Source organism: Natator depressus, chromosome 27, assembly GCF_965152275.1.
Source record: "Natator depressus isolate rNatDep1 chromosome 27, rNatDep2.hap1, whole genome shotgun sequence".
Classification (NCBI taxonomy): Eukaryota; Metazoa; Chordata; order Testudines; family Cheloniidae; genus Natator; species Natator depressus.
This window is the reverse complement of record NC_134260.1, coordinates 11,853,084-11,878,314: the sequence shown is the minus strand read 5'-3', so window position 1 is coordinate 11,878,314 and position 25,231 is coordinate 11,853,084. Positions and strand designations below refer to the sequence as shown.

The 25,231-nt window shown below is 51.5% G+C and overlaps 1 protein-coding gene across 3 annotated transcripts in view; it reads right to left on the bottom strand.

Annotated features, from left to right (window-relative positions):
• Positions 1-25,231, bottom strand: part of MLLT6 (MLLT6, PHD finger containing) — a 70,272-nt gene that overhangs the window by 21,189 nt on the left and 23,852 nt on the right. For all 3 annotated transcript variants that reach the window (XM_074940917.1, XM_074940918.1, XM_074940916.1), the window contains exons 8-10: positions 16,068-16,166; positions 4,588-4,762; positions 2,640-3,221 (exon numbers count right to left, since the gene is read on the bottom strand). In XM_074940917.1, coding sequence (XP_074797018.1) covers positions 2,640-3,221; positions 4,588-4,762; positions 16,068-16,166 — 856 coding nt within the window. The remainder of the gene's footprint in view (positions 1-2,639; positions 3,222-4,587; positions 4,763-16,067; positions 16,167-25,231) is intronic.

Below are 25,231 nucleotides of genomic sequence, written 5' to 3'. Positions count from 1 at the left end.
TCACCCTTTGATCTTCCTTTTGATGAGCTAAATAGACTAAGTTCTCCCAACGCAGTGATCTATGACTGCGTGCCACCCGAAGAAAGACAGTCAGGGGGCTGGTAGGTTATTGCAGGCAGCTTAGATTAGAATCCTTCCTGCCCCAAATCAAGTGGGGGATAAGCAAAACAGCCCTGTCCTGGGACTTAGAACCCCTTTTTCATTGGGGCCTAAAGTTTTTGTGTGTCCACTGATTTTGGGTACCTCCATTTTGGGGACCCCCCTGAAGTGTGATTTTTCAAAGGAGGCCAAGCAACCTCGGTGCTTGTGGATAAATCTGGAACTCTGGGGGTGCAGCGCCCCCTGAAAACCAGCCTGGAGGTGTCTCCAGCCGGGCTCCCCAAAACCTGAGGCACCCAGTAAAGAGTGGACACTCGAAAATTGAAGCCCTAGAGCGCCCCCTGCTGCCTGAGACCAGATGCACTGAACATCTCGTTTACTGTCTTGGATTATCTAGAATGGAAGGGAGGGGAGACCTTCCAGCTCATGGTCATATAAGGCCAGCCTTGGCATCTCCAGCCCCAGATTGCCATGAGCACAGGTGCCCCTTCAGCCCTGGCACACAGAGTGAATGCTGGTGGAGCTCAGTCTTTCCACCTGAGGATGCCAAAATCTTTTGCAGCCTCATGATGCTCCCATTCTACAGACACAGAAACTGAGGCACAAAGCATCTTGCCCAAAGGCCTGGGATGGCGAATAGAACCCAGGAGCCCAGACTCCCCATCTCCTACTCTCGACACGCGACCGCACTCTCATGGAGAGAAGCCGACATGCGCCACGGTTGACGCCCAGACAGCAAGGTGCGGTGAGGCTGGATAAATGAGGTAGGAAGGTGAGGAAATGACTGTCAAGGGAGGGGTTCCTTTTGCGGTAGCCAGCAGCCTCCAGGGCTCGGATTCTGGCCAGCATCTTCTTCCAGGAGGAGGAGAAGGAGGTCGGAGAATGAGCGAATGGGAGAAGAGAGCCTGGCAGCCATCCCCAAGCTCTGAACCGTCTCTTTGTTCTTCCCCGGGGATGGGGGAAGAGGAGAAATTTCGCCCAAGGTTATGACTATGGAGGTTGCATCAATTCCGGAGAGCTCCTCCCCGGACTACATCCCCAATTCACCTCCCCACCACAAACTCTCTCAGACAGCCCAGACAGGATGGGCCACTGCTCCCAGGCACATGCAACAAAGTCCCCCCCACCCCCCACCCCAATTTGACCTAAATAGGAGCATCTGCAAACAGCCCACAATAGACTGACTCGGCTGCCAGAAGTGTCAAGTCTCAGAAGCAGGCTTAAGTGCCAGGCCCCTCCTCCTGCTCCCTTGCCTTAACCCTTTCCTGCCACAGCTCAGCAACGCTGCCCTCCATTCTGGCAAGGAGGGTTGTAGGGTTGGGCAAGGCGCCTCGAAAGATTTTGTCTACACATTTTTAACGATACCAGTCTACCCCTCGTGTGGGCTCAGTGGGACTGGTTAGTCATGTCGGTGAGTGAGAGGACTGGTTAGCCAGGTTATACTAGTTAGGCGTGTTTATGCCAGTATTTCCATAAGGGAAGGCAAATAAGCCAAACCTTTATATCAGTATAAATGCATCCAGGCTGCTGTAGCGTTTCAGTGTAGATACTTACTACAGTGACGGGAGGGGTTCTACCGTCGCTGTGGTAAATCCATCGCCCTGAGAGGTGGTAGCTAGGTCAATGGAAGAACTCTCCTGCCAACCTAGCGCTGTCTACATGGGACTTCGGTCTGTGTAACTACGCCACTCACCGTGTGCGGGTTTTTCACATTCCGGAGTGACGTAGCTGGGTTGATCCAGTGTACACCAGCCCATGGCCCATTAAAAAAAAAATCACCGCCCTAAGTGTGTTAAACCAGGCCTCAGTGTCCAGCACTCACTCACCCTGGGCATAAGCAGAACCGGCATTTGCTAGTTTAAAAAGTGGCTTTGCTTTAGAAAGGGGGACAACGTAAGATCCGTTTATCGGTCCTCAGTCTGGGGCCCAGATCTCAGCGATGTCTGGTTTTGATAGTGACCATCCCGCCCCTTCACGATCCGTCCTCTCCTTTGTTTATAAGCTCCAGTTTGGTTAAATCTGATGGCGCCTGTGCAAAGGTGGGTATGACATGCCCATTGGGTTGGATTTACAGGAGGAAAACTTGGCTCGGATCCTCCTGCTCACCTGGAACAGATACCAGGTCACAAGCTTGGATGGAAAGTAGGGGGGGAGGAAAAGCTGAACTGGATTTCTACAGCCTTCTGGAATGGATGCAGGACAGCCGTGCTCACCTGGGGGAGATTCTGAACCCGGCCTTAGAAAGGAGGAAAAAAACCTGAACTGGATTTCTATGGACATCTGGAATGGATTCACACCAGAGCCCCTGAAAGGAGAACCTGGAGCTGGACTCCTCTGTTCACCGGGGAGGGATTCTGACAGCAGCCAATGCCTGAATCCTCAAAAGGTATTTAGGGGCCTAACGCTGACTGATTCCAGTGGGGGCCAGGTACTGAAATACCTTTGCGGGCCCTGGGAGGAGAGCCTCATGCCGGCTGTACGGCGGAAAAGTAGGTTGAAGGGAGCCACGTGCTCCGGGACGGGTGCTGAGGGGAACATACCTGAGCCCAGCAGGGGGGACTCCAGGCTGAGGCTGGGCAGGGTCCCGGTGTGGCTGAAGGATCGCGATGAGTTGCCGACGCTGGAGCTGACGAGGGAGCCCCCGGAGAAGGGCGAGGAGGAGGTAGACGTGGACCCAGCCAGCTGGGTGCCCAGCACCTCCTTGTTCTTGCCCCCCTTAGGCCTGCCAGGCCCATGCTTGCTTTTCTTGCTGCCTTTGTGCTTCTTCTCCTTCAGCACCTCCCCGTCCTCGATGCTGAGGGAGGGCATGCGCTTGTGGCTGCTGGTGCCGCCGCCTCCCCCCGAGGGGCCGCTGACCGGGTTAGAGGCCTTGTAGTCCACAGGGGAGGCAACACGGCCCCGCTGCTGGCTCACTGCCGAAGTGGAGAAGCGCATGACAGAGCCGAAGCCTGAGAATATGACCTTCTGCTCAAAGATGTCCCCCTTCTGCCCTTCGTACAGCGGGGAGCAGTGGGAAGAGGAGGAGGAGGAGGAGACGGGCTTCCGGTACTTCTCTTCCTCCTGCTCGAGCTTGGGGAATGTCACAAAATCCTGGGAGCCCTGCAGGGAGCTGCACGAGGTGCCTAGGGGGAGCAGAGAGGAATGAAGAGTAGGAGCAGCAATTCAGAACTCAAATCCTCCCGCTGCAAAAGCCCGGATGCCTGAGCTAAACGAGGATCACCATCAGCAGTATAGGGTATAGGACACACAGTGCAGCAGTCCTCTCCAGCAGAGATGTGTGCTAGCATGCTCATTACAACAGTAAAGATCCCACTACACTCTTCTGTAGGAGTAAGGAGTTTGTCCCCAATTCCTCCCCCGTCATGCAGGGCACTGTCTGTGGAGAGGCGACCGCCCCTCCAGCCTAGTTTGGGATCCCATGGGATGAAAGGAGCTAGAGGAACGTATGGTTATTACAATGGTTCTGGTGAGGTCAGAGCTGGCCTGGAGCCTCCTGAGCTTAGATCCAGATCCAAGGCTCAGGGGTGTTTGGATGCCAGGTTTTGGTTCAGGCCCACCTCAAAGTTAAGGAGGGGACACCACTGACTCAAGAGGGGAAGGGCAGGTGCTACAAAAGGCTGCCTCTGTGCAAATTTCCTTTTCCTCCTCCCTTTATTCTGACAGATGGACCGTCCTTTCCTTGTAGTGAAGACAGGCCCATTCAAGAGGGCAACTCCAGGCCACATCTGGACCTGATTATTCCCTCCCCACATGGAATTAATAATAGTAAAACTCCGGTGGGACCTCAAGGGCTTTTCAAATCAGTAATTAATGAAGTTTTCTAACTCCCCCAGAAGGTGGGTCAGTATAATTCTAGATGGGGGGAAAATGAGGCGCAGGGAGAGAGGGGGAGCAACTTGCTCAAGGTCACCTTGGGCAAAGCCAAGACAAGAGCTCAGGTGTCCTGACTCCTTTTCAGCTCCTGGCTAGATCACACTCCCTGAGTTTTCTGGCGGAGGTAGTATTTTAATGAGTGTTGGGGAGCCTAAGGATAGGGGTTCTCAGTTTGTATTCAGACAGCACCAGGAATAAATGTTTCTAAATTTAATAACGAGGCCTCGATTCCCCTCCATCCCCACCCCACTGCTCCACCTGGCTGTTCTGATGCTCAAAAGCTGGCCCATGTTCATTTCATTTACCCCAATAAAAGAAACTCCCGGGGACAAACTGCTCCCCTGAAACAGTGGAGCTGCATCAGGGATGAGTCTGACTCGCTGTTGCTTTTAACTCTTTATAACCGGATCCACTCTGGTAACTGGAGGGCCAAGAACTCTATGAGTGTAACCGCACTCCACACTTTATGTGCTGGACTTATACAGTTCCCTCCTGCTTTGCATTGTGAGCGATCCTTGCTCCTTTTGCTAGCATGATGCATGATCTTCTCTCTCTCTCCCCACTCAGTCTCTGTTCTCCTCTCTCCCTGCCAACTTTCCCCCCTCACACCCTTACCTGCAGGCTGGAAAGTGCTGCTGGAGGGAGCTGAAGTGAAGCTGGTGGAGCTTTTCCCACTTCCCGTCTTTTTCCCCTTGTGGCTGGTGCCATGGCTCGAGGACTTCTTGCCTTTCACCTCTGACCGGCTGACCTCCAAGGTCTCTTTGCTACCTTCATGGTGGCCGATGGAACCCTGGCAAGCATACAGACACAAGGGACAAGAGTCAGTCCAGATGTGCATGCAGCTGGCTCTCTCTTTACTGGTTTTCCATTTTATGTAATTTATTCCAATAAAGGGCTAGTCCTAGCATAGCTCACCCCACGCAACACCGGGGAGAAGAGCAATAGTCTCACATATCAGTTATTTTGGGGGCACCTGATTTGAGAGTCCTAGGGCCTGATTTTCCAAGGCGCTGGATATTTGCAGCTCCTCCTGACTTCAGCTGGACTTGTGGGGGCACGACCCCCCCTGAAAACCAGGCACTGCCCCCAAACTGGAGGCAGCCAAAGCTAGGGATCATTTGAAAATCTGGGCTTGTGTGACTTCCTCCAGGTCGCATTCTGTGGGCCAAATATAGAGGTGATGTGTAAGGTGGCGAGAGTGATTGTTATTAGTCATATAATAATAGTAACATTTTATTATTGCTATTTATTTGTTTTTATCCTTGTCGTGGACGAGCACCCCATTGTACAAACACAGAACAAAACGACAGTGTGGGAGAAGAGAGAGATGGACCCAGACAGATGGGGAAGCATAAGGGAGCAATGAGACAATACTGACCAGCATTCTCCCTGCTCTTAGCTGGACTCCCTTAACCTTGGTAAGGCTCCCTTAGACTTACAAAACCCACGCTGGCGTGTAAATGGTGCCAGTGCATCTTCCGGAGCCAAAGGGATCTATTCTACAACTCCAAGAGGCTCAGACCATCCTGAGTCCTTTTGCCTCAATCCCAGCTATAGCTGCGTCTCAGAACTCAGCAGCGCTGTCTCGACATGCCCCAGCCAGAGCAGAACTTATGAGAGCAATAAGAACCTCTGGGGCGATAATGAGCTCATGTTGATTTGCAATTTGTGGGGCTGACCACTCGGAGCCACAGATGGGAGAGATGGAAAGGACCTATTGGGGCATTTTCCCCTTGGAGCCAATGCAGGGCTGTACCCTACTGCATGTTTTCTAATGCTTTGTCCAAGTTGCTATTAAAAATTCTCACACATTGGATGGTGGTTGCCCACCACTGTCCTTGACAGACTCTTCCACAGTCTAACAGTCCTTGCTATCGGGAAGTTTGATATTAAGAAAAGGAGACGTCCCATTAGTCCTAGCTCTGCTCCCTTGTACCCTTCTAGATAGCCTCTTCTTCCCTTCAGATGCTGGGAGACTTGTGGTCTTGCTTAGTGGAGCCACATGCATTTAGGCTGGGATATTTCAAAGGGACCTATTGAAATCCAATGGGATTTGGTCATCTAACTTCTTTATGCACCTTTGAAAATTCCAGGCTCGGGGCTTTAATTTTCAGAAATGCTGAGCAAGCCCCCAACTCCAGCTGGAGTCCACAGGATCAAAATCAGCCCATCAGCCCTTTCAGTCTTCCCAGTCCCTTAGTCATTTCCCATGCTCTTCTCTGAGCTGGTAGCCATAGCTTTCTTGCTATCTAGGTGCCCAGAACTGAATGCAATATTCCACATGAAGCCAGGCCTACACAGGGAGGGACCATCACGTCCCTGCTCGGTGATGTGATACCTCTGCATATCAAGCCCCACGCTGCTCATCCACCAAGCATCCATTCATGCAGCTTCCTTCATTCCCCCATTGCATTTTGTTGCTACCATTCTGCGCCAATGTCTGTTCTGCCCAGGAGCCCCAGGCTGGCTAACCTAGAAGATCACCTGGAGCCTTCCCATTGTCTACTGTGGAGAATGCTTTTGCAAAGCTAAATTGGCAGGGCAGCTTTCTACGCTGCAGTGACAGATGCTAGAAAAAAAACCCAGCGAAACAGAGAGAGAGAGAGAACCAGAGGTGCCCATCCACGTGGAATGAAACAGAGTAGACAGAGAGTAGGGAATCTGGGAGCTTGGAAGGATGGGCCAGGAAATGCAGTGGGCTGAACAGAAGGACAGTCAGGTGGGTCGGGAACTGGATCTCTCAGGGCATCCGCAGTGGGATGTGGCGCTTTCAAGTCTTCACCAGTTCAAAGGCAGCCCAGTAATGTTTGAAAGTCACTAACTGCAAGATGCTACTTCCACGGTCACTTTTCTGGCCACCGCTGCAATGTGATAGTCCCAGCCCAAAATAAAACACCTGTGATGTGACTGCAAGCTACTTGTATTGCCCCAGAGCTTGCTGAGAGGAAGATTTGAGCAAGATCTGGGCTCTACGCTCTCTGACTCCAGAGGACCTCCTCTTGGAAAGGGTAAGAAATAGGTCTGTGATGCAGACACATGATGCCCGGATAAAAATCTATCCCTATTTCCCCTGCTTGGTCTAATCACTCCACACAATGCAATGGCTGGCAGCCTAATGCGGGCCAGATGTGCTGGGAATATGAAAGACAGGAGGAAGGGAGCGGTGGAAATTGGGAAAGGGGTGGGGTGGGGGAATCTGTGTTTTCTCATCACTAACTTCTGGATGTTGAAGATTAAGCTCTCTTGATTTACGATCACAGAGGGAGCAGGAAAAACTTTCCGACCTTCCACATCTGTGAGCTGAGGGCAGAAGGAGAGGAGGAGGGAGAGCAGAGCCTGGGAGCAATAGGATGCAGTGAGGCTGTTCAAACACCATAAGGAAAGCACACCTCATGTCTCAAGCAACTCTACCAGGATGCTGACACATGCCCCTTGAGACAGGAGTCAGAATGGGTGCAAAGCCCCCCACAAATCCATCTCTTCTGATCCTCCCACCAGGTGTGCAAGGCTACCGAGGAGCACAGAGAGGGAGACAAACCATATCAAAGAGCCTTCTTTTTAATCTAGCAGGCCAAGAAGGGAGTGCGGGGAGTATCATGGATTAGCAGCGCAGCGGGGTGAAATCGGCGTTGGCAAACAAATCTTGGTTGCAAAATTAAAGAAATAGATACAATTAACAGAGGGGCCGTGCTGGCTCAGGACACTGGCAATGGGCTACAGAGATGTTCACCTGCAGTGCTGAAAGCCTGGCCCCCAAGGAAGTCAATGGCAAAACTCCCACTGACTTCAGAGCTGCCAGAGTTTCCCACCAGGGCGCGGGATGGTCACTGGCAGTACTGGCAGTGTGTATGTGCAACCAACCAGTGGTCGCAGCCCAGATCAGAGCCGTCCATATCACCAAAATAAACCCTCCGACCCCCGCTCCCAACCCTCCCCACACACATAGGAGAAGTCAGGAGACCTGGGCTCTGTTCCTGACCCAGCTGGGTGACCGTGGGAAAATCACTTCCGCACTCTGTGCCTCTGTTTCTCCTCCCCACCTTTTGTCCATTTAGACTGTGAGCTTTTTAGGGCATAGAGTGCATACATACAGCACCGAGCGCAACAGGGCCTCGATCTCGGCTGGGGCTACCATAATACAAATATTAACAAAGACTGAATAGACCACAGAGATTTTAATCCCCTCTCATTCATAGAGGTGGTCTGTCCTGCTCAGCACTGAGGCAGTTTGAGGGTGGGAAGACTTCCTTGTTGCTGTCCGCTCTGTACCTGTCCCGCTGCTACACAGAGGCCTTCAGGCTCCAGGGCTGTCAACTTTCCCACAGCACTAAATTCACCAGAAAGGGTGCAAGAGGGGCAAACTCCATAGGATGCATTGTACGTGTGTGTGTGTGTGTGTTGGGTGGCGGGAGGAGCCTGTTGTGGAGAGACACCCCACAGTGCTGAGAACATGACAGATCCCTCGCAAAAACTCAGAGGTATTTACATTTTAAAGGCCTGTTTAAAAAAACCACCAGGGAGACGGGTCTCCCAGCCCAGCCGAGTCCACGAATCTTACGAGGAATCCAATTCCGTGGGTCCGTGAGCCGGGAGATGGAAGGACCAGACCAGACCAGACCCACGCACCACATACACTCCCAGAGCCACACGCTACCCCCCTCGCAGCTGTACCTCTTTCCCGGCCTCCGTCCGACACACTGCAGCGCCCAAGCTGTTCATTCATTAATTTATTTATGGGAAATCAGAAGAGCATCTCTTTGCGCTCTGATTGGTGGGATGAGCTGCTAGAGGGAACCACTGACAAGGAAGCACGGGGAGGGGTGAAAAATACTTGTACAGAACTGCCTGCCTTGGATTAAACTAATACTGATGGGGGGGGGAGTGTGGGAACAGTGAACAATCCAGTGACAGCAGCAGCTTCTCCCCACCTAGGCCAGACAAAGGGATGCAGGGAAGCAGCCACCCAAAAGGGCCAGCAAGAACCAGTTGCCTGTTAGAGATGGAGCTTGGCCATGGGTCAAACAACCTTGCAGCGAGAGCCTTCTGCCTAAGGTACGTGAATGGCGCCTCACAGTCTTGAATGGATTTATCCTCACAACACCCCAGAGAGGTAGGGCCATGCTGTTCTACCCCTTTTACAGATGGAGAATGGAGGCACAGAGAGACTGAAGGCCCAGACTTTAAAAAGTATTTGGGCTCTGCAACACCTAACTGATTTAGGAGCCTACGTCGCATTTTCAAAGGGATTTAGGGGGCAATCAGGAGCCAGAATCCCATTGACAGTTGATAGGATTTAGGCTCCCAAGTGCCTTTTGAAAATGAGACCTAGGCTCCTAAATGCATTAGGCAGTGCAGTGCTGAGCACAGCAAGGCCCAAATGCCTTTAAAAATCAGGGCCTAAGTGACTCAGCCAGGATCGCACAGGGAGTTGTTGGTAGAGCAGGCAAAATCCACCCCCCCATTTTCTAAATCCTAAACGAATCCCCAAATCACTGCCCCATCCTTCCTCTCCTTAAGAGAGCTCTAATGTGGCTGCTTAATAATAACAGCTGGGGGTGTCCCTCAATGCTCTACTCCCAACTTCCAGTGGGACCCGGGCACTTAGCTCATTCAGGCTCCTTTGGAAAACCTCAGGTCATGATACGTTGCATTTCTGGAGCAGCTTCCCTCTGAGACTCTCAAAGGTCCTTGCAGCCATCAATGAAGGACGCCAGCTGAGGACACAGGTCAACTCAGCATTGTTACCTCTGTCCTCAGGAGGGGAAAACTGAGCAACCGAGATTCAGGGCCCGCTCTGATCCTGTTGATGCTCATGGCAAAACTCCCACTGGATATTTCTACCCTGTCTAGGTTCTTGTACCACATTCATCACCGTACTAGCTAAGCGCCTTCTGGGCACGTCGTCGTGTTGCTTAGTGCAGAGGTTTTCACCCTTTTTCTTTCTGAGGCCCCCCCCAACATGCTACAAAAACTCCATGGCCCACCTGGCCCACAATAACTGGTTTTCTGCATATAAAAGCCAGAGCTGGCATTAGGGGGTAGCAAGCGGGGCACTTGCTCAGGCCCCATGCCACAGGGTCCCCCCTCGAAGCTACATTGCTCAGCTTCAACGTCAGCCCCGGGTGGTGGGGCTCAGGGTCCTGGGCTTCAGCCCCATGAAGTGGGGCTTCGGCTTTCTGCCCTGGACCCCAGCGAGTCTAATGCTGGCCCTGCTTGGCGGACCCCCTGAAATCTGCTCATGGCCTCCCAGGGGGCCATGGACCCCTGGTTGAGAACCACTGGCTTAGTGCACAACCAGAAGGCGTTCAGATACTGCGGTGCAGCACGGTACAAGAATAGACTTCAGGATCAGGCTCAAAGTGATGCGTACCGGGACCCCAAATTTCTCCCGATGGGCTGGGCATCATGTTTGCTGGGGTCTCTCCCCCCATCCCATTTCATTTTATTTACACAGACATTACAAATGTTTCGGTGGGGGTAGAGCTCAGTCTCCTGGTACAATTGTCCCCCCTTTGTCACCCTCTCGTCAGCCCTGCTCTAGGTTTCAGAGAAGAACCCACGTCTCCTGACTTCAAGCCGTGTGCTTTTACCACTGGCCCATGCTTCAGACCGAGGAAGGGTGAGAGGGTCCTTACTGCAGGCTTCCAAGTGCTTAATTAAGGCTTGCTCTGATTTCCAGGAGGTAGAGGGGGGACCATGAGCCTCTCTCCCTACCCCCACTGCCCCTCACGCAGTCGCAGGGATCGCAAATCAAGATGAAACAGGCCTGGGGCAAAATTTCCCAGAGCTCTTCCAGGATGGGGCTCTGGCTCGTGACAGACTCAGGCCTGCTGGTGTACAGCAAGGCTCAGACGACACTGGGAAACCAGAAAGCTGTCCTGCCTCCCAGATGGAAATGTCCAATCAGATGCTTCCCCCTCCCCATCTCCCCTTCCCAGCACCTGACCTAGAAGGGTGGGTGAGGGGAGGCCTTGGCATGGATGGCTTGCTTGGATTGCAGAATCCAGAGCAAGCCGGCCTTGCCTGCCAGATGTTGCAGCCCGAAGCATGTGCGAGTGCGTGTCAACAAGTGATCAGGATGTCTGCAGCTGGTGGGAGAAAGCAGCTGGGGCAGCCAGGAATGGCGGCAGATTTACTGCAAGTGCAGTAGGCAGGGCCAGGATGGCTCCCCAGGGGCTTTTGCAGGCGGAGAGGAGAGACACAGCCACCGTTGTGTACTGTGCTTGGATACCTGGGACCGAAATGGCCAGGCATCTGCTGCAAGACGAGTTTCTGGTCACATAAACCTCCCAACCTGCTCCCAAACATGCCGACCCCATGCCTGGATCCTCCCCACCACGATGTCCCCTCCCCTAGCAACCCAGCTTCTCTCAGCACCCTGTACGCCGTCCCAGGAACACATCTGGGATCAGCTATCTTTGGGACTGACATGGCCCTCCTTAGTGAGCCCCTCACGCTCTTTATCCTAGTTACCCTCACTGGGAGGTAGGCCAGTGCTGTTCCCCCTGTTCTGACACATGGGAAGCAAAGGTACAGAGCAACTAAGGGTATGTCTACACTGCAGTTAACCCCCTGCAGCTGGCCTGGGTCAGTTGAGTTGGGCTGTGGGGGCTGTTTAATTGCAGTGTAGACAAATGCTCAAGGTCAGGATTTCAAAGGTATTTAGGGCCCAGATCCTTAAAAGGTATTTAGGCTCCTAACTTCCACTGGAACCAATTAGAGTCAGGAGCCTGATACCTTTGAGGATCCGGGCCGAAGTGCAGGTAGACACTGGATTTTCAGGCTGCCTCTAGGAGTCAGGAGCCCAACTCTGATCAATGGGGATCTAGTTCTAGGTGACCGGCTCAAGGTCATACAGTGCGTCCCTGGGCAGAGCCAGGAACTGAACATGCGTCTCTGAGTCCCAAACTTAGATGCTACATGGTGGCTTCTCTATCCACTCCCCAGGGCTGCCCCCCTGTACCTCCACCCCCTGCTGCAAGAGGCATCGGGTGGTAATGGGCTGACTCTCCAGGGGAAGACGTGGCAGCAAAGGAGAGGGTCAAACCTGCTTTTGGTCTCCTCGCTCACTCCCACCATCCGCTCCTCCTGCTCCCAGTGCAGGCTGGTGCGAGCCGGTGGCTAAAGCTTCTGGGAAAGGGTCTGGGACAGACAGGCGGAGGCTTTATGAGTTAGAAAGTGTTTGCTCCTCATGCTCCTTATCTCTGGCACCTAAATATCGGCCTGAGTTAACAATTCCCGGCCCCCTTCTGCTCCCCTCCCCCTCAACTCGGCCCCCTTCTGCTCCCCTCCCCCTCAACTCGTGCACTCATTAAAAATGCTGACAAGCTTTGACCCTGCCTGCCTGCATATGGGGACAGAAGCACAAATCCCGTTGGAGATGCGGCTGCCGTGGCAACCATGCTGCCAACTCCCTCTCCTGGCTAAACTGAAAGAGATTAGCTGGCAGCCTCTACCCTGGGTAGGATGCCAAAGGCTGCCTGTGCCCCTTCCATGCACGGGGTGCCGGGAGAGAGGGAGGATGCTGCTGCCCCTGGAAGCGTTCAGATGCCTGGACGCAGACATCCGGCCTTCTTGAATTCAGGCCTGCCCAGGGCTAGAAGGGCAGCTCCTCCCCACTTTGTTCTCCATTAGTCTAGTGACTTTCCCTGGATCACACAGAAGGGCCTGGTTCTTTCAGACCTTGCAGGCTTTTCACGGGTCCCTGAGAAACCCTCTGATTGGAACAGAAGGTTCCACAAGTCCCGTCAAACTCTTGGCTTCACTGATGAGACTGCCATGGAGAGGCCCATGTGCAGCGGCAGTGAAGAAACACACCCAGCTCGCAACTTGGTCTGGATTCAAACTGGCAGCCAAGAGGCAAAGGGCTCTCCGTTGCCAACGCCCTGAGATGTCCAGCTCGGTTACAGCTGAGCCAGCCACGCTGCTTCCTGCTTTATACCAGAGCCCGCTTTCCCCTGTTAGCCCTCTTCACCGCTGTTGGACAGGGTGCGGGCTCCAGCGCCTGGCAGCATGCCCCCAGAGCCACTGGAATCCTTGGAATGTGGTGGGCGACCCCCCAGCTGCAGGGATAAAAGCCTGAATCCAGGAGGATGGCTAGGTCAGAGGCTGCAGGAGCGGCTGCTCTGGCCCCATCAGGGAGACTCTTACAAGACCTGGTTTGTCTGCCAGGTGGCAGGCATGTGTTAGGGCTGCAGGGAGGGAGGAAGAAGTGAGCTCCACTGTCCTGGGTAGACTTGGCTGGGGTTTGAAGATCACTGCTTCTTCCTCTGGTTCTATGCCATGGTCATGAAGCATCTCAAGGGAGGCAATATCACTGTTGATATCAAAGTAGCGCTTAGCGGCCCAACTGAGATCAGGGCCCCATTGTGCTAGACACGGGACAGACACGTCATCAGGGAAAGTCCCTGCCCTAAAGGATTTACAACCTAAACAGGCAAGAGTGAGGGCAGTAGGAAGGGAAACTGAGGCACAGAGAGGGGGGGGAAACGACTTGCCCAAGGTCACCCAGCCGGTCACTGTCAGCATCAGGAATAGAACCCCTCTCTCCTGATGCTTCGTCCCATGCTCTGACCACTAGCCTGCCCTGCCTCTCTCACTGTAAATCTAAATGTGATGACAAAGCTCTACCAACTAGTCCGTCCACAAATACTTTTTAGTTTGCCACCCACCCCCACAGAGCTGAGCACTTAAGTTTGTCCCAGACAAAATTCTGCCAATCTCCATCAATCAAAGGTGCATGTTGGGATCTTGGCCCCTGTCTCCCAGAGATCCCTTGGTGAGTCATTTCTATTATCCCACAACACATTGCAAAAATTTCTCAAAAGGCACTGCGCAGGATGGCGGCCCAAGGGACACTGGGATTCCTACCCATGGTGCACTGCACTTTGCATCAACACAAGTATGTGCCGTGCTGATGCAAGCAGCCAAATCTGCACGCACACCAGCGATATACTAACTTTGGTGGTTGTACAGTGTCGTAACTTGCACCGATCAAAGTTTGTAGTGTAGACATGGCCTGAAGCCCCGACTCTACTGGTGTTATTTTTGCATTACACCAGCGCACACTCCATGTAGATGCACAGCCCTGGTGCAAGATGGAGCTTGCCCCAGTGTCATGTGTCTACGCTGGGGGTTTCCAGCTGTGTAATTGCACTAATGTCGTCATACTGGTGCCAATATGTATCCCGTGCCCCTCTGCAGTTTCAAACAGATTTTCCACTTCCAGTCCTGAACTGTTGTGCAATGCTGCAGTGTGCTGTTAAACAGTTGCTGCGTTCCACCCCAGAAGTGGGTGCGTTTCAGTAGCAGAAAGCTTGCGCACCGCTTTAGGATCTGTGCACAGAAGGCACTATGGGAATGCCACCCGTTATGAAGATTAATAATAACACCCTGTAGAAAGACTATGGCCATGTCACTCCGCAACGGCCAGCGTAATCAGGATCACCTGAATTTCAGCTTACAAAGTGCTGAAAGGTCCCTGTGTAAACCGAGTTAGGCCCTTCCCCCAATTCGTACAAAGGTCTGGCAGGGCCTGGGAGGAGACAGTGGGTAATTGTCTAAGAGGCACTCTAGCTAGTTGGGAGCCAGGTTTTGAATTTCGACATGAGCTTGGAAATAATCTTCTTAGCACATCAGTCCCCGGCAGCTCTGCTAACTGGGGGAATCTGCCACTCAGGAGAGCAAGTCTCACTGCACTAACACTGGGCTGGGAAGAGTGCAAATAAGTGGAGTGTGGGATTCCATGCCCAGCTCAGCTGGTGCCCCTCGATCGTGCCCAGCAGTGCCCACCAGCTATTCCAGTCCTGGCCCCTCTACTCTGCTGCTGCACCTCTGTTCTGACCTGTTTCCCCCTTGCTGTTCCAGCCCTGGGCCTCATGCACAACTTGGATAATTCCCTTCAATCCTGACCTGAAAAACGCCCCCTGCTATTCCAGTTCTGGGCCTCTCACACAGCTCTGATCTCTCATCTCTGTCCTGCCCTGCTGCTATCCCGGCCCTGGGCCTCCCCACAGAGTGTTACTTGTGTGTAGGTGCCATTAGTGCAGGGTATACCTTACAGCCATGCAACCCCCTTTAAATAGTCTTCCTGAGGTGGGCTGGCGGGCTGTGTTTTCTATGGGTTCTAGCCAGAGCCTGGCTCTGATCCCACCAGTGGCCTTACCTCCAGTTACTTTAGCATTAGTGAGAGGAGAATCAGGCCCTGGGAGTCAGGATGTCTGGGTTCTAGTTCTTGGTCTTCCACGGATTCCCGTGTGACCCTGGGGCAAAACACGTCACTGCTCTGGCCCTGACTCTGCTCTGACCAAGCTCCACCACTTCTTTGCCACTTATTCAGGGGCTTGGCCCCTGGCACGAGTTAGAGCAGCCTCGGGGCTGTTCTAATTTACACTCAGCTGCAACAGCCCCCTATGGGGTGCTGCATGCCCCTGGAATGCCCCCAACACTGGGGCTGGTGTAGAGCCAGTGTAGACAGTTCTGCACCATCCAGGGAAGCCCCTACAGTAGTGGGACTCCACAACAGGGAGCTCTGATGTCTTTCATGAAGGGGTTTTAGGGCAGTAGGGACTCAGCCCCTCTGTGCCCCAGTTTCCCCAGAAATTAAGGAAATACAGTAACTCCCTGTCTGCCCTGCTGGCGTGCTTTGAGGCTTGGATGGAAGGGCTTGGAGAAGGGCAACTTGCCAGGACCTTGGTCTCCAGTTGTCCCTTCTTACCCTGAAAGGAGGTACCTGGGCTGCCCATCTGCCAGAGCTGGTTACAGCACGGCTGCAGAGTGGGCAACACATGGATGTTTCATCTCTTGTACCGGAGCTTTAAACCTGAACATCTGCTGCCGAGCAAGCTAGGACCTGCTGCTCAGCCACTGGGGAGTTCAGCCCGTTGATCTGGTCCTCAATGTCGACAGAAAGCGAGAGACAGCCACAGTGTGAAATTCCCCAGGTGGTGGTCGTGGGTGAGCGAATAAGGGCAGAAGAAGGAAGAATGTGAGAAACCAGGAATCAAAATAAAAGGATAAAGCCGCTCTTGCCCATCGCTTCCCAAGGAAGATGTCAGAGATAGCCCCTGCCCACCGGCACCTCACGAATCTGGTACCTTCTCAGCAGGGACGGGCACGGAGGACGGGGTGAGGCTGGTGGGAGACTCCGGATGTTTTTTGTGCTTCTGTTTAGGTCTTTCCTTGTCCTTCCGACTCTGCAAAGGAAATGAGAAAGTGCTGAAAGGATGAGTTTTCCGCTGGGGTGGGAACAGATTGCAAAGGGAAAAAAGAAGAGGAGGTTTGTGCTGGGGTGGATTTACAGCCATCCTTTATCTTCCTCTCTCGTACTCCTCTCATCCACACCAGCCCTGCCTCCTCACACCCGCTTCTGGGAGTGTCCCAGTCCCACTCTCTCTCCCCCAGCTGCAGCCCACATCTGGCAGACAGAATATCCACAGGATCCCCTAATCAGTTTCTGGTAAGATGATATAGGGAAGGGTTTAACACGCCCTGGCTGATTTCAAGAAACTTAAGCCCTCCTCCTCTTCTCCCACTGGGGCTCTTTGCCCCATTGCTTCAGCCCTCAAACTGTTCTCTGTACAGAGACACACATGGTTAATGGGATCAGCAGGCCGAGGGGGTGACTCGGCAAAGCTCAGGATCCAAAGAGATGACAAAGGGGGTGGGGTATGATAGAGGTCTATAAAATCATGACTGCGGTGGAGAAAGCGAATAAGGAGTGTTATTTACCCATTCACATAACACATGAATCAGGGGTCACCCAGTGAAATTAAGAGGCAGCAGGTTTAAAACAAACAACAGAAAGTACTTCTTCATGCAGCACACAGATAGCCTGTGGAACTCATTGCCAGGGGATGCTGTGAAGGCCAAAAGTATAACTGGGTTCAGAAAAGAATTAGATCAGTTCATGGAGGATAGGTCCATCACTGGCTATTAGCCGAGGTGGGCAGGGACACAACCCCATGCTCCGGGCATCCCTAAGCCTGACAGCCAGATGCTGTGACTGGACAACAGGGGATGGATCGCTTGATAACGGCCCGGTTTTGTTCATTCCCTTTGAAGCATCTGGCATTGGCCAGAAGACAGGATACTGGGCTAGATGGACCTTTGGTCTGACCCAGTATGGCCATTCCTATGTACTAATATTCCCCCCAGTCTGCATGGGAGGCAGTAAGGGGTTGGTTTGGGCCCCTCTGCCAATGACAGCTGGATTATTTAGGGCAAAATCCATCCTGGTTTCCATCCACTAAAGTCCCTGTGAAATCAGTGGGATTGTACAGGCTGCAAACCAAGCAGGATTATGGCCCGAGAGGTGCTGAGCCCTTGTGGCTACCACAGACTTCCATAGGAATAAGCTCTTCTTAGGCACTGATCCTGGCAGGGCCAGGTGCCCTCAGCCTCTGCATCTATGGATTGCGGGTGCTCAGCACTCTGTAGGAGGCACCAGCACCATGAGGAGTAATCACGCTTGTTCTGGAGCAGTTTTGCCATTGGTTTCAATGGCAGCCGGACAGGGTCCTTGGCTTGGTAAAGGAAGAGAGAGGCAAGATAAAATAACAAGTGCTATACAGAGAAGACCAACTGAGCGTCCCTGTTGAGCCTGTACAAGGGGACACAACCTCTTTATTAGCATTATTATTTATTAGGGTAATGCTTAGTGACCCCAACTGAGATCAAAGCCCTACTGTGTAAGGTGCTGTACATACACATAGTAAGAAACAGCCTCTTCCCCAGAGAGCTTATAGCCAAGGGAGACAAAGGGTGGGAGGAAAACTGAGGCAGAGAGAGGGGTAGTGACTAGCTCAAGGTTCCACAGCAGGTCAGTGGCAAAACCAGGACTAGGACCCAGGTCTCCTAACCCCACTTCAGTGCCTCATACACTAAACACGCTGCCTCTGTCTATCAGCTGGAGATGGTACCATTGACTTCACAGCGGTTTTGCCATTAACTGGCCTTCTGTAGGTCGGCTTGAGAGCATTTGATTTTTTTACTCTGCATTTCGACACACAGTGATGATGGTTAGTTCTCATGCTTTTTTCGTCAACCTGATTTGTTTGCACTAGCAGGGGGTTTAAAAAAACAACACAACCTCAAATCCTGATTATAAAAGATTCAAAACTGAATGGGCCTGATTCTCCACTCAGACAGCCATGCAAACCTGAGCAAGGCTATAAAACACCTTTCAAAAGGTAAGCAGGAGAGTGGGGTGGGAGGAGAGAAAACCTTTTGAAGTGATAAACACCCATTTTTTCATGGTCTGTGTGTATAAAAACATCGTCACTGCATTTTCCACTTTTATGCATCCGATGAAGTGAGCTGTAGCTCACGAAAGCTTATGCTCAAATAAATTGGTTAGTCTCTAAGGTGCCACAAGTACTCCTTTTCTTTTTGCGAATACAGGCTAACACAGCTGTTACTCTGAAACCTGTCATTAGTGAAGTGCACTAGCGAATGTTACAAAGAGATGACTCATTACTGTATATACTACTGTAATGAGTAATGTATATAATACTGCAGTATATACACAGAGAAAGCACCGAAAACCCTTGATTTTTGGACATCTACATAAAACGCAAAAATAGCTCAAAATACCCCCCAAAATGAAATTAATAACCCACCCCAAACAGATGCCCTCAATACAATAAAACATAAAAAAAAAGTTGAAATTGAAATGAAACATTTTCATTGACCTCAAACAAACAAACAAAAAATATGAATTTTCCTTTGTGGAGAATTTCAAAATTTTCATTTTTTGTTCCAATTTGGAAAAAAGCCAATTTTTGAAAATTCAAAATATTTTGTGAAACAGAACTGCCATCCTCCACATAGCTCTATTAATTATAATAATTTATTAGTGATCGCCACAGATAAAGCTGACAGCTGAAAAGGGTAATGCACCATAGGCTACTATCCTTCTCCCTTGGTAAATTGTTGTTGCTTGGGGAACTCACTGCTATAGGAAATTGAGGCCAAGAACTAAGCAAAATACAAAGAGGGACTGAACATTTATATAGATAGCAAGAATATCCAGAGTTATAATCATTAAGGCTAACATACATTTTGGAAGGGATATTAAACTTCATGCTTAAGCAAATCTATAACTACTACAGTGGAGGATGAGACCTAATGTAGGGGGCAGATGAGCCCACATCTGCTACTGCAGGGTTCTTACACCTTCCTCTGAAGCATCTGGTGCAGGACATTGTCAGAGACAGGATACTGGGCTAGCTGGACCTCGGGTCTGATCCAATCTGGCAACTGCCAACATTTAGGCCTGAAAGGAGCTTCATGTGTGGGGACCCCTGTGCTGCACAGAACTCAATGCAGGATCGGAGGTCTCGGGCTTAAAGTTGAAAGTGGACCATAAAGACCCTTGATGCTTCTGTGTTTGCACAGTGACGAGTGCAGTGGGATCCTGCTCTTTGACTGGGATTTCCTATGTGCTACAGTAATACAAATAATAATGACTGAGAATTACTTATTATTACTTGGTATTATTATTTAAAAGGCAGCAAGATTTAAATATTTAAAGCAACACACTTTTTAATGAAAATAAATGTGACATATAATTAACCCTGGAGAACTTACTACTGCAGGATATTGAGGCAAATAACTTAGCGAGAGAAATTAATGCTTATAAGGTGCCATGAAGATGAAGAAGGTTGTCTGTGGAAGTACCAAGCACGAGGAATAATATTATTTTTAAAGGATGAGATTGCTGGAAGAGTAGAGGGTCCCCTGTTCCCATAACTTCTGATTTTCTAGGCTTCCCATTCTTAAAACCTCCCATGCCAGGAGTAAAGCTACTCTATAAAGAGCAAGGTTCTGATCCTGTGGGTTGCTGAGAACTTCCTAGGAGCTGCTGCGTACCCTCAACCTCCAAGGAAGTCACTGAGCCTTGGAGACACTTGGTAGCTTGCAGGATCAGGCCTGCAAAAGAACCGTCTCCAGCAGTCAAGCTCATAGCTCTCTGCTCTTTCTGTCGTGTATTGATCTTGGTAGAGGGTGATAATTATTTCCTTTGTGTTGAGTGTTGTGTGTGATGAATGCCCTGGGGCCAGATTCATCCCTGGTGCAACTCTGTTGAGGAAGTAGTTAAAAGAGGAGGGCATGAAATTGCATCTGCCATAAAAGCTCATAAACAGAATACTTACTCCAGAACAAAGAGACTTTTTATTCACAGAGTGTCCACAGGGGGAGCAATTCCAGAATAGCTATGCAGGTCAATTTCCCCCTGGTTCTCCAACCTGAACCCCTGCTTGCCTTTTGGATGTTGTGAGTCACATGGGGCACTTGCAAGCTGGTCATCCAAAAACAGAGCTACCCAAAGAGAGTGGTGCTGTCGAAATGTGGGCCTATGTATCTTTCCCAAGGCTAGATAATGAGTCAGCAGCAGAGTCAGGGCTATTAGTATTTGTATTATAGTATCACTTATGAGCCACAAACAAGATCAGGGCTCCATTGTGCGAGGCACAGTATAGTGAGAGACCATCACTGCCCCAGTACTCTGACAATCTCAACAAAGGAAGGATCCACACTCCTATTTTAATGGTGGAGAACTGAGACCCTGGGAGATCAAGTGCCAGATTTGAAAAGGTATTTAGGAGGCTAAAGATGCAGGTAGGCACCTAGTGGGAGTTTCAAAAGCACCTAAGTGAGTTAGGTGCCTCATCTCATTGATTTTCAATGGGAGTTAGGTGCCTAACCTGCTTAGGCACATTTGTTAGTCCACTAGGCACCGAAACCCCTTTGTAAATCTGGCCCTAAGTGATTTACAATAGATCACACCGGGAGTCAACAGCAGATCCAGAAACTGAACCCAATTCATCTGAGTACCAGGACAGTGGCTCAACCACAAGATCATCCTTCCTTCCGGCAAACCAGTGGCTTCTGTCTCCTAGCCATGAGTTCAATCCACTTGACCACAGTCTCTCTTCACACAGGCTTGGCTGTAACCAACCATAACATCTGTTTCTCTCTCTCTCTCCCCATCCATCCATCCCATACTTGTCACCTTATTACCTAAACCATCTTCCTTTTCCCCTCATCTCAACTAACTGGCGGGTCTGATGTGATAACAACTCCCCAGCGAATTTGCTATGGAGCCCAAACCGAACAGCTCCAACCCTGAGCAGCAGCTGGACAGGGTACTTTGGACACAACTTCTAGGAAAGTCTTTGGAAGATGAAAAACGTGGTAGGAAATAAACTACCAGGAAGAAGAGATGGTAAAGGCATCACTCATTCCATCACGGCAGCCCTGAGGTCAGGGAAGGAGGCCCATCATGAGCAGGGAAGAAGGCAGAGTTGTAACAGCAGCAGAGAGGCAGTAGAAAAAGGAAAATTGGCACGGCTGCCTCCCCTCCTCCACGCCCCGTCCCGATGCCATGCGTGCCCACCACAGGAGTCAAGAAGATGGAAGAAAGGGGAGATAGGATTTCACACATGAAGCACAAAAGTGCCTTAGCAACGGGGCATTTAGAGCTAAAAAAGACTTGATGACACCATGGTCCTTCCCGTAGTTATCACAGAAAGAGGCAGCTCTGATGCTGGAAATGTCCTTAGCTTCCCCCCATATCCTTCTCATGAAACAGGTGGGTTCAGCTGGGCTGCCCACATGAGAGGAGTGCACCTCTCTCCAAACAAATGTGTCATGTTAAAAAAAAACAACAACAACAGTTATCCATTAAGTCACATGGAGTTGGAATACTGTGCCCGGCAACGCCACTGGGTATTTGTGGCGATCCAGGGACTACCTTGCACTTTACAAACACCTCGGCCAATGTTTTGACGCCTGAGTGCAGTGCTGCCAACTCTCCAGTTGTGCTTAAAGCCCCAGCTCCTGGAAGCAAGGGATTATGTGAGAATCTCAGCTTTCACTTAAAAACAAACAAACATTTCCACCTCTCATGATTACCAAAAAACGCTTGCCAATGTGACTAAAGACTCAAAAACCAGAAGGCAAATTAAAAAAAATCTATTATATTAAAATCTCATGGTTATTAGCCAATCTCTTGATTTTTCAGAACCTGATTCATGCTTTTTGAATGCTCTGGGCTTGTAATATTGCAAACATTAATTAATCAATTAAGCCTCACAAACATCCCTGTAGGATACACAGATGTTACACTCACTTTACGGATGGGAAAACTGAGGCACTGGGAGGTTAAGTGACTTGCCCAAAGTCATGTTATGCATCAGTGGCAGAGCTAGGACTGGAAAGAAAGGGTTGCGACTCCTAGTCCATTTCTCTAATAAGAAAAATAAACACTCATTTAGTGGCTTATGGAAGACGTTTTCAATGTGCTTGACAAGGGTGGTTCAGTATCTATATCCCCATTTTACACAAGGGGAAACTGAGGCAAAGAGCAGTGAAGTGACTTTGCCATAGGTCTCACTCAGTGGAAGTTAGGTAAAGAACCCAGGCATCCTGACTCCCAGTCTCCAGCACTCACCTCCACGCACCACTCATGACACCCACAGAAAATGAAGCTAGTGTCGGTCAGGAGGTGGGACATTGCGGTGCAGCATTACAGTGTGACGATGCAAATGCTGCACGAGACAGCGTTGTCATGATTTTATCCCATAGGTCATGGCAAGTAGGGCACAAGCCAGAGCTAACATAGTAGCTGTTGTGACAGATCTCAGAACTTCCTGCTCCAAAACCACAGGTCTCTGCTATTTGAAGTCCTGGAGAATCTCCTTTAGTTGTCAGCACTATAGAGGTTATGACAAATAACTGAGCATTGCATCTGGTTGCATCTAGGAACGTGTATATATATATGCACACGCACATTGCAAGCACTCAGCACCCACAACTGGGACCAGATTTGCCGAATAGCTCATCTCCAATTTAGGCACCTAAGATAAGTGGCCTGCTTTTCCAAAGAGCTCAGCACACTGGGTGCTCGGCTCTTTTGAAAAGGTGGCCCCAAGTGCAGGTGCTGAGCAGTTGGGAATCTGGCTCTGAACTCTGGAACATCTGCTCTGCAGAGGCCAGCCTTTGAACCCTGCTTAAACTTACCCAGCAGCTACTTCCTGCATTCAGACCAGAGTGTTGCAAGGAGACTAGAAGTGGAATTGCAGTTGTACTCCAAGCCAACACAAAGAGCTCCAGGTCATGCCCACAGCCACCTCCTTCTCCTCCCCTGCTCAGTTAGGAAACACTTCTTCTTTTCAGGCTTCTCCGGGTCATTCACTTACTCCCCTCTTGGTGGATCAGAAGGCCAAAACAACCGGGTGGAACCTCAGCCTTGTGTTTCTGGGTCTCAAACCCCTGCACTTCCACTTTGCAAGTTTCAGGATGCCTGATTGCTCTGAGTCCCTTAGTGATACCCCAGGAAATGGATAAGTCAGGTTATTCCCTGATACTTTAGTAGGTCAGGTTACTTGGCTACTACCCAGAGCCCTGACACCCAGCGGGCCTGGGTTACCTGACCACCCAGGGGCCTTGGCATCCAGAGGGGTCAGATTACCCAACCACCCAGCGGCCCTGGCACCCAGAGGGGTCAGGTTACTGGGCTAGCCAGGGGCACTGGCACCCAAAGGGGTCAGATTTACCCAGCCACCCAGGGGTCCTGGCACCCAGAGGGGTCGGGTTACCCAGCCACCCAGGGGCCCTGGTCCCTAGTTACTCACTGGGAGTTATTTTAGTGGGGTTGACAGTCCCCCAGACAAGCTACCCTGTTACCCACGAGCATGCGCATGGAGAGCCAGCTGGCAGCCCCCAGGTCTTGCAGCCCTGCCCTGTCTCCACCTTGCTCCATTGTGCCGCCCACGCCCAGCTTGGCAGGCAGCAGCCCCATGCCGTGCCATCCCCCCAGCGCTCGGCCCAGGCATTTAAACGTGTCCGTTCGCTCTGGGGGAAGGGAGGGGATGAGTATCACTGCTGCTCTGAAGGCTTCCTGCAAGAGCCACCACTGATTGCACAGTCTGGAGGAAGAGTACGGCCGGAGCCTGCCCTGCTTGCCAACGCCCAGTCCTCCGGTGCCCAGCACCCCCGGCCCCTTCCCCTCCATGCAGACCCCGCTTCTGCAAATCTGCTTTCCAGGAATCTTGGTGTGCAGCCCTGAGAAATCACTGCCAGTGCCTCCTGCCTGCCTGGGGAACCTGCAGTTGAGAGAAGACTGGCAGGAAGCAGCTTCACTGGAGGAGGGGGAGGGGGGCAAACATGTTAACACCCCCACCACCCCCCCCCCCCCCCACACACACACAGGCACCCACCTTGCCTCGAAAAACAAAGTACCCCCCCTACCTTCCAGGCACTGCACGCTCCCTGCGGGGCTGGCTGGGCGAGCCTGGCTCTGGAGCGAACATGGACCTCCCCCCAAGGCAACCAACTTCATGAAGAACACATCCTCCCCAGGCAGGATTTAACAGCTGGGGACTGGCATCTGGGCATGGAGCAGCGCAGAGGCTTGACTGGGGAAGGAAGGGGAGGGGGGGAGCTGGGCTCGCATAGCGGGGCGGGACTGAGACACACAATCCAACTTGTAGCTCTCAAGCAGCGGGCGGAGTGAAACAAGATCCCCTGGTTGCCAAAAAGGAGTGCACGGTTCCTCTGGGGCGTTTATTCCCTCCCCCGCTCCAATCCACGCACTCCGCTCCCTGCTCGGAGCCCCACTCCTAATTTGCTGGTGGGCCCGAGCAAGCGGACCATGAAAAGCAGCTTGGAGTGGGGGAAGGAAGAAGAGGCTCCTCGGGGGGTTGGGATCTTAGTCTGGAAGAGGCGAGCGGTCTCTGGTTCTTACTCTCTAATAATCCAGAAACCAAGGAGGCCAGGATGTGGGTGCAGCAGCAGGAAGAAGGCAGAGAAAGGAAGGAGGAGTTAAAAATGTTGCCCCAGTGAAAGCTACTGGCCTCATTCTGCTCTCTCTTCCACCAGTGTGGTCCCGTTCATTGCAGTGGGTTTCCTTCTGAGTTACACCAGTGTAAGAGAGAGGGGAAGCTAGCCCAGTGAGTGCATGGGGGATAAGTCAAGGCACCCAGATGGGTCAGGTTAGCTGCTTATCCATGGGTGCTAGCACCCAGATGGGTCAGGTTAGCTGGTTACCCCCTGGATTTCACGCAGAGGCATGAGAGCAGCACCTGCTCTTAAATTGTTGCGGCTCTATTTATTTGCTCCAAAGAATTTGCTGGGAGGGATGGGCCGGACCGTGCCCCCTAATGAAAGGCCCCAAAGGGATGTCATTCAGACTGGGATCTGGATCAGGGCTCGGGGGGCTGGGTTTGAGGCTGAATGAGACTTGGACCTGACCGTG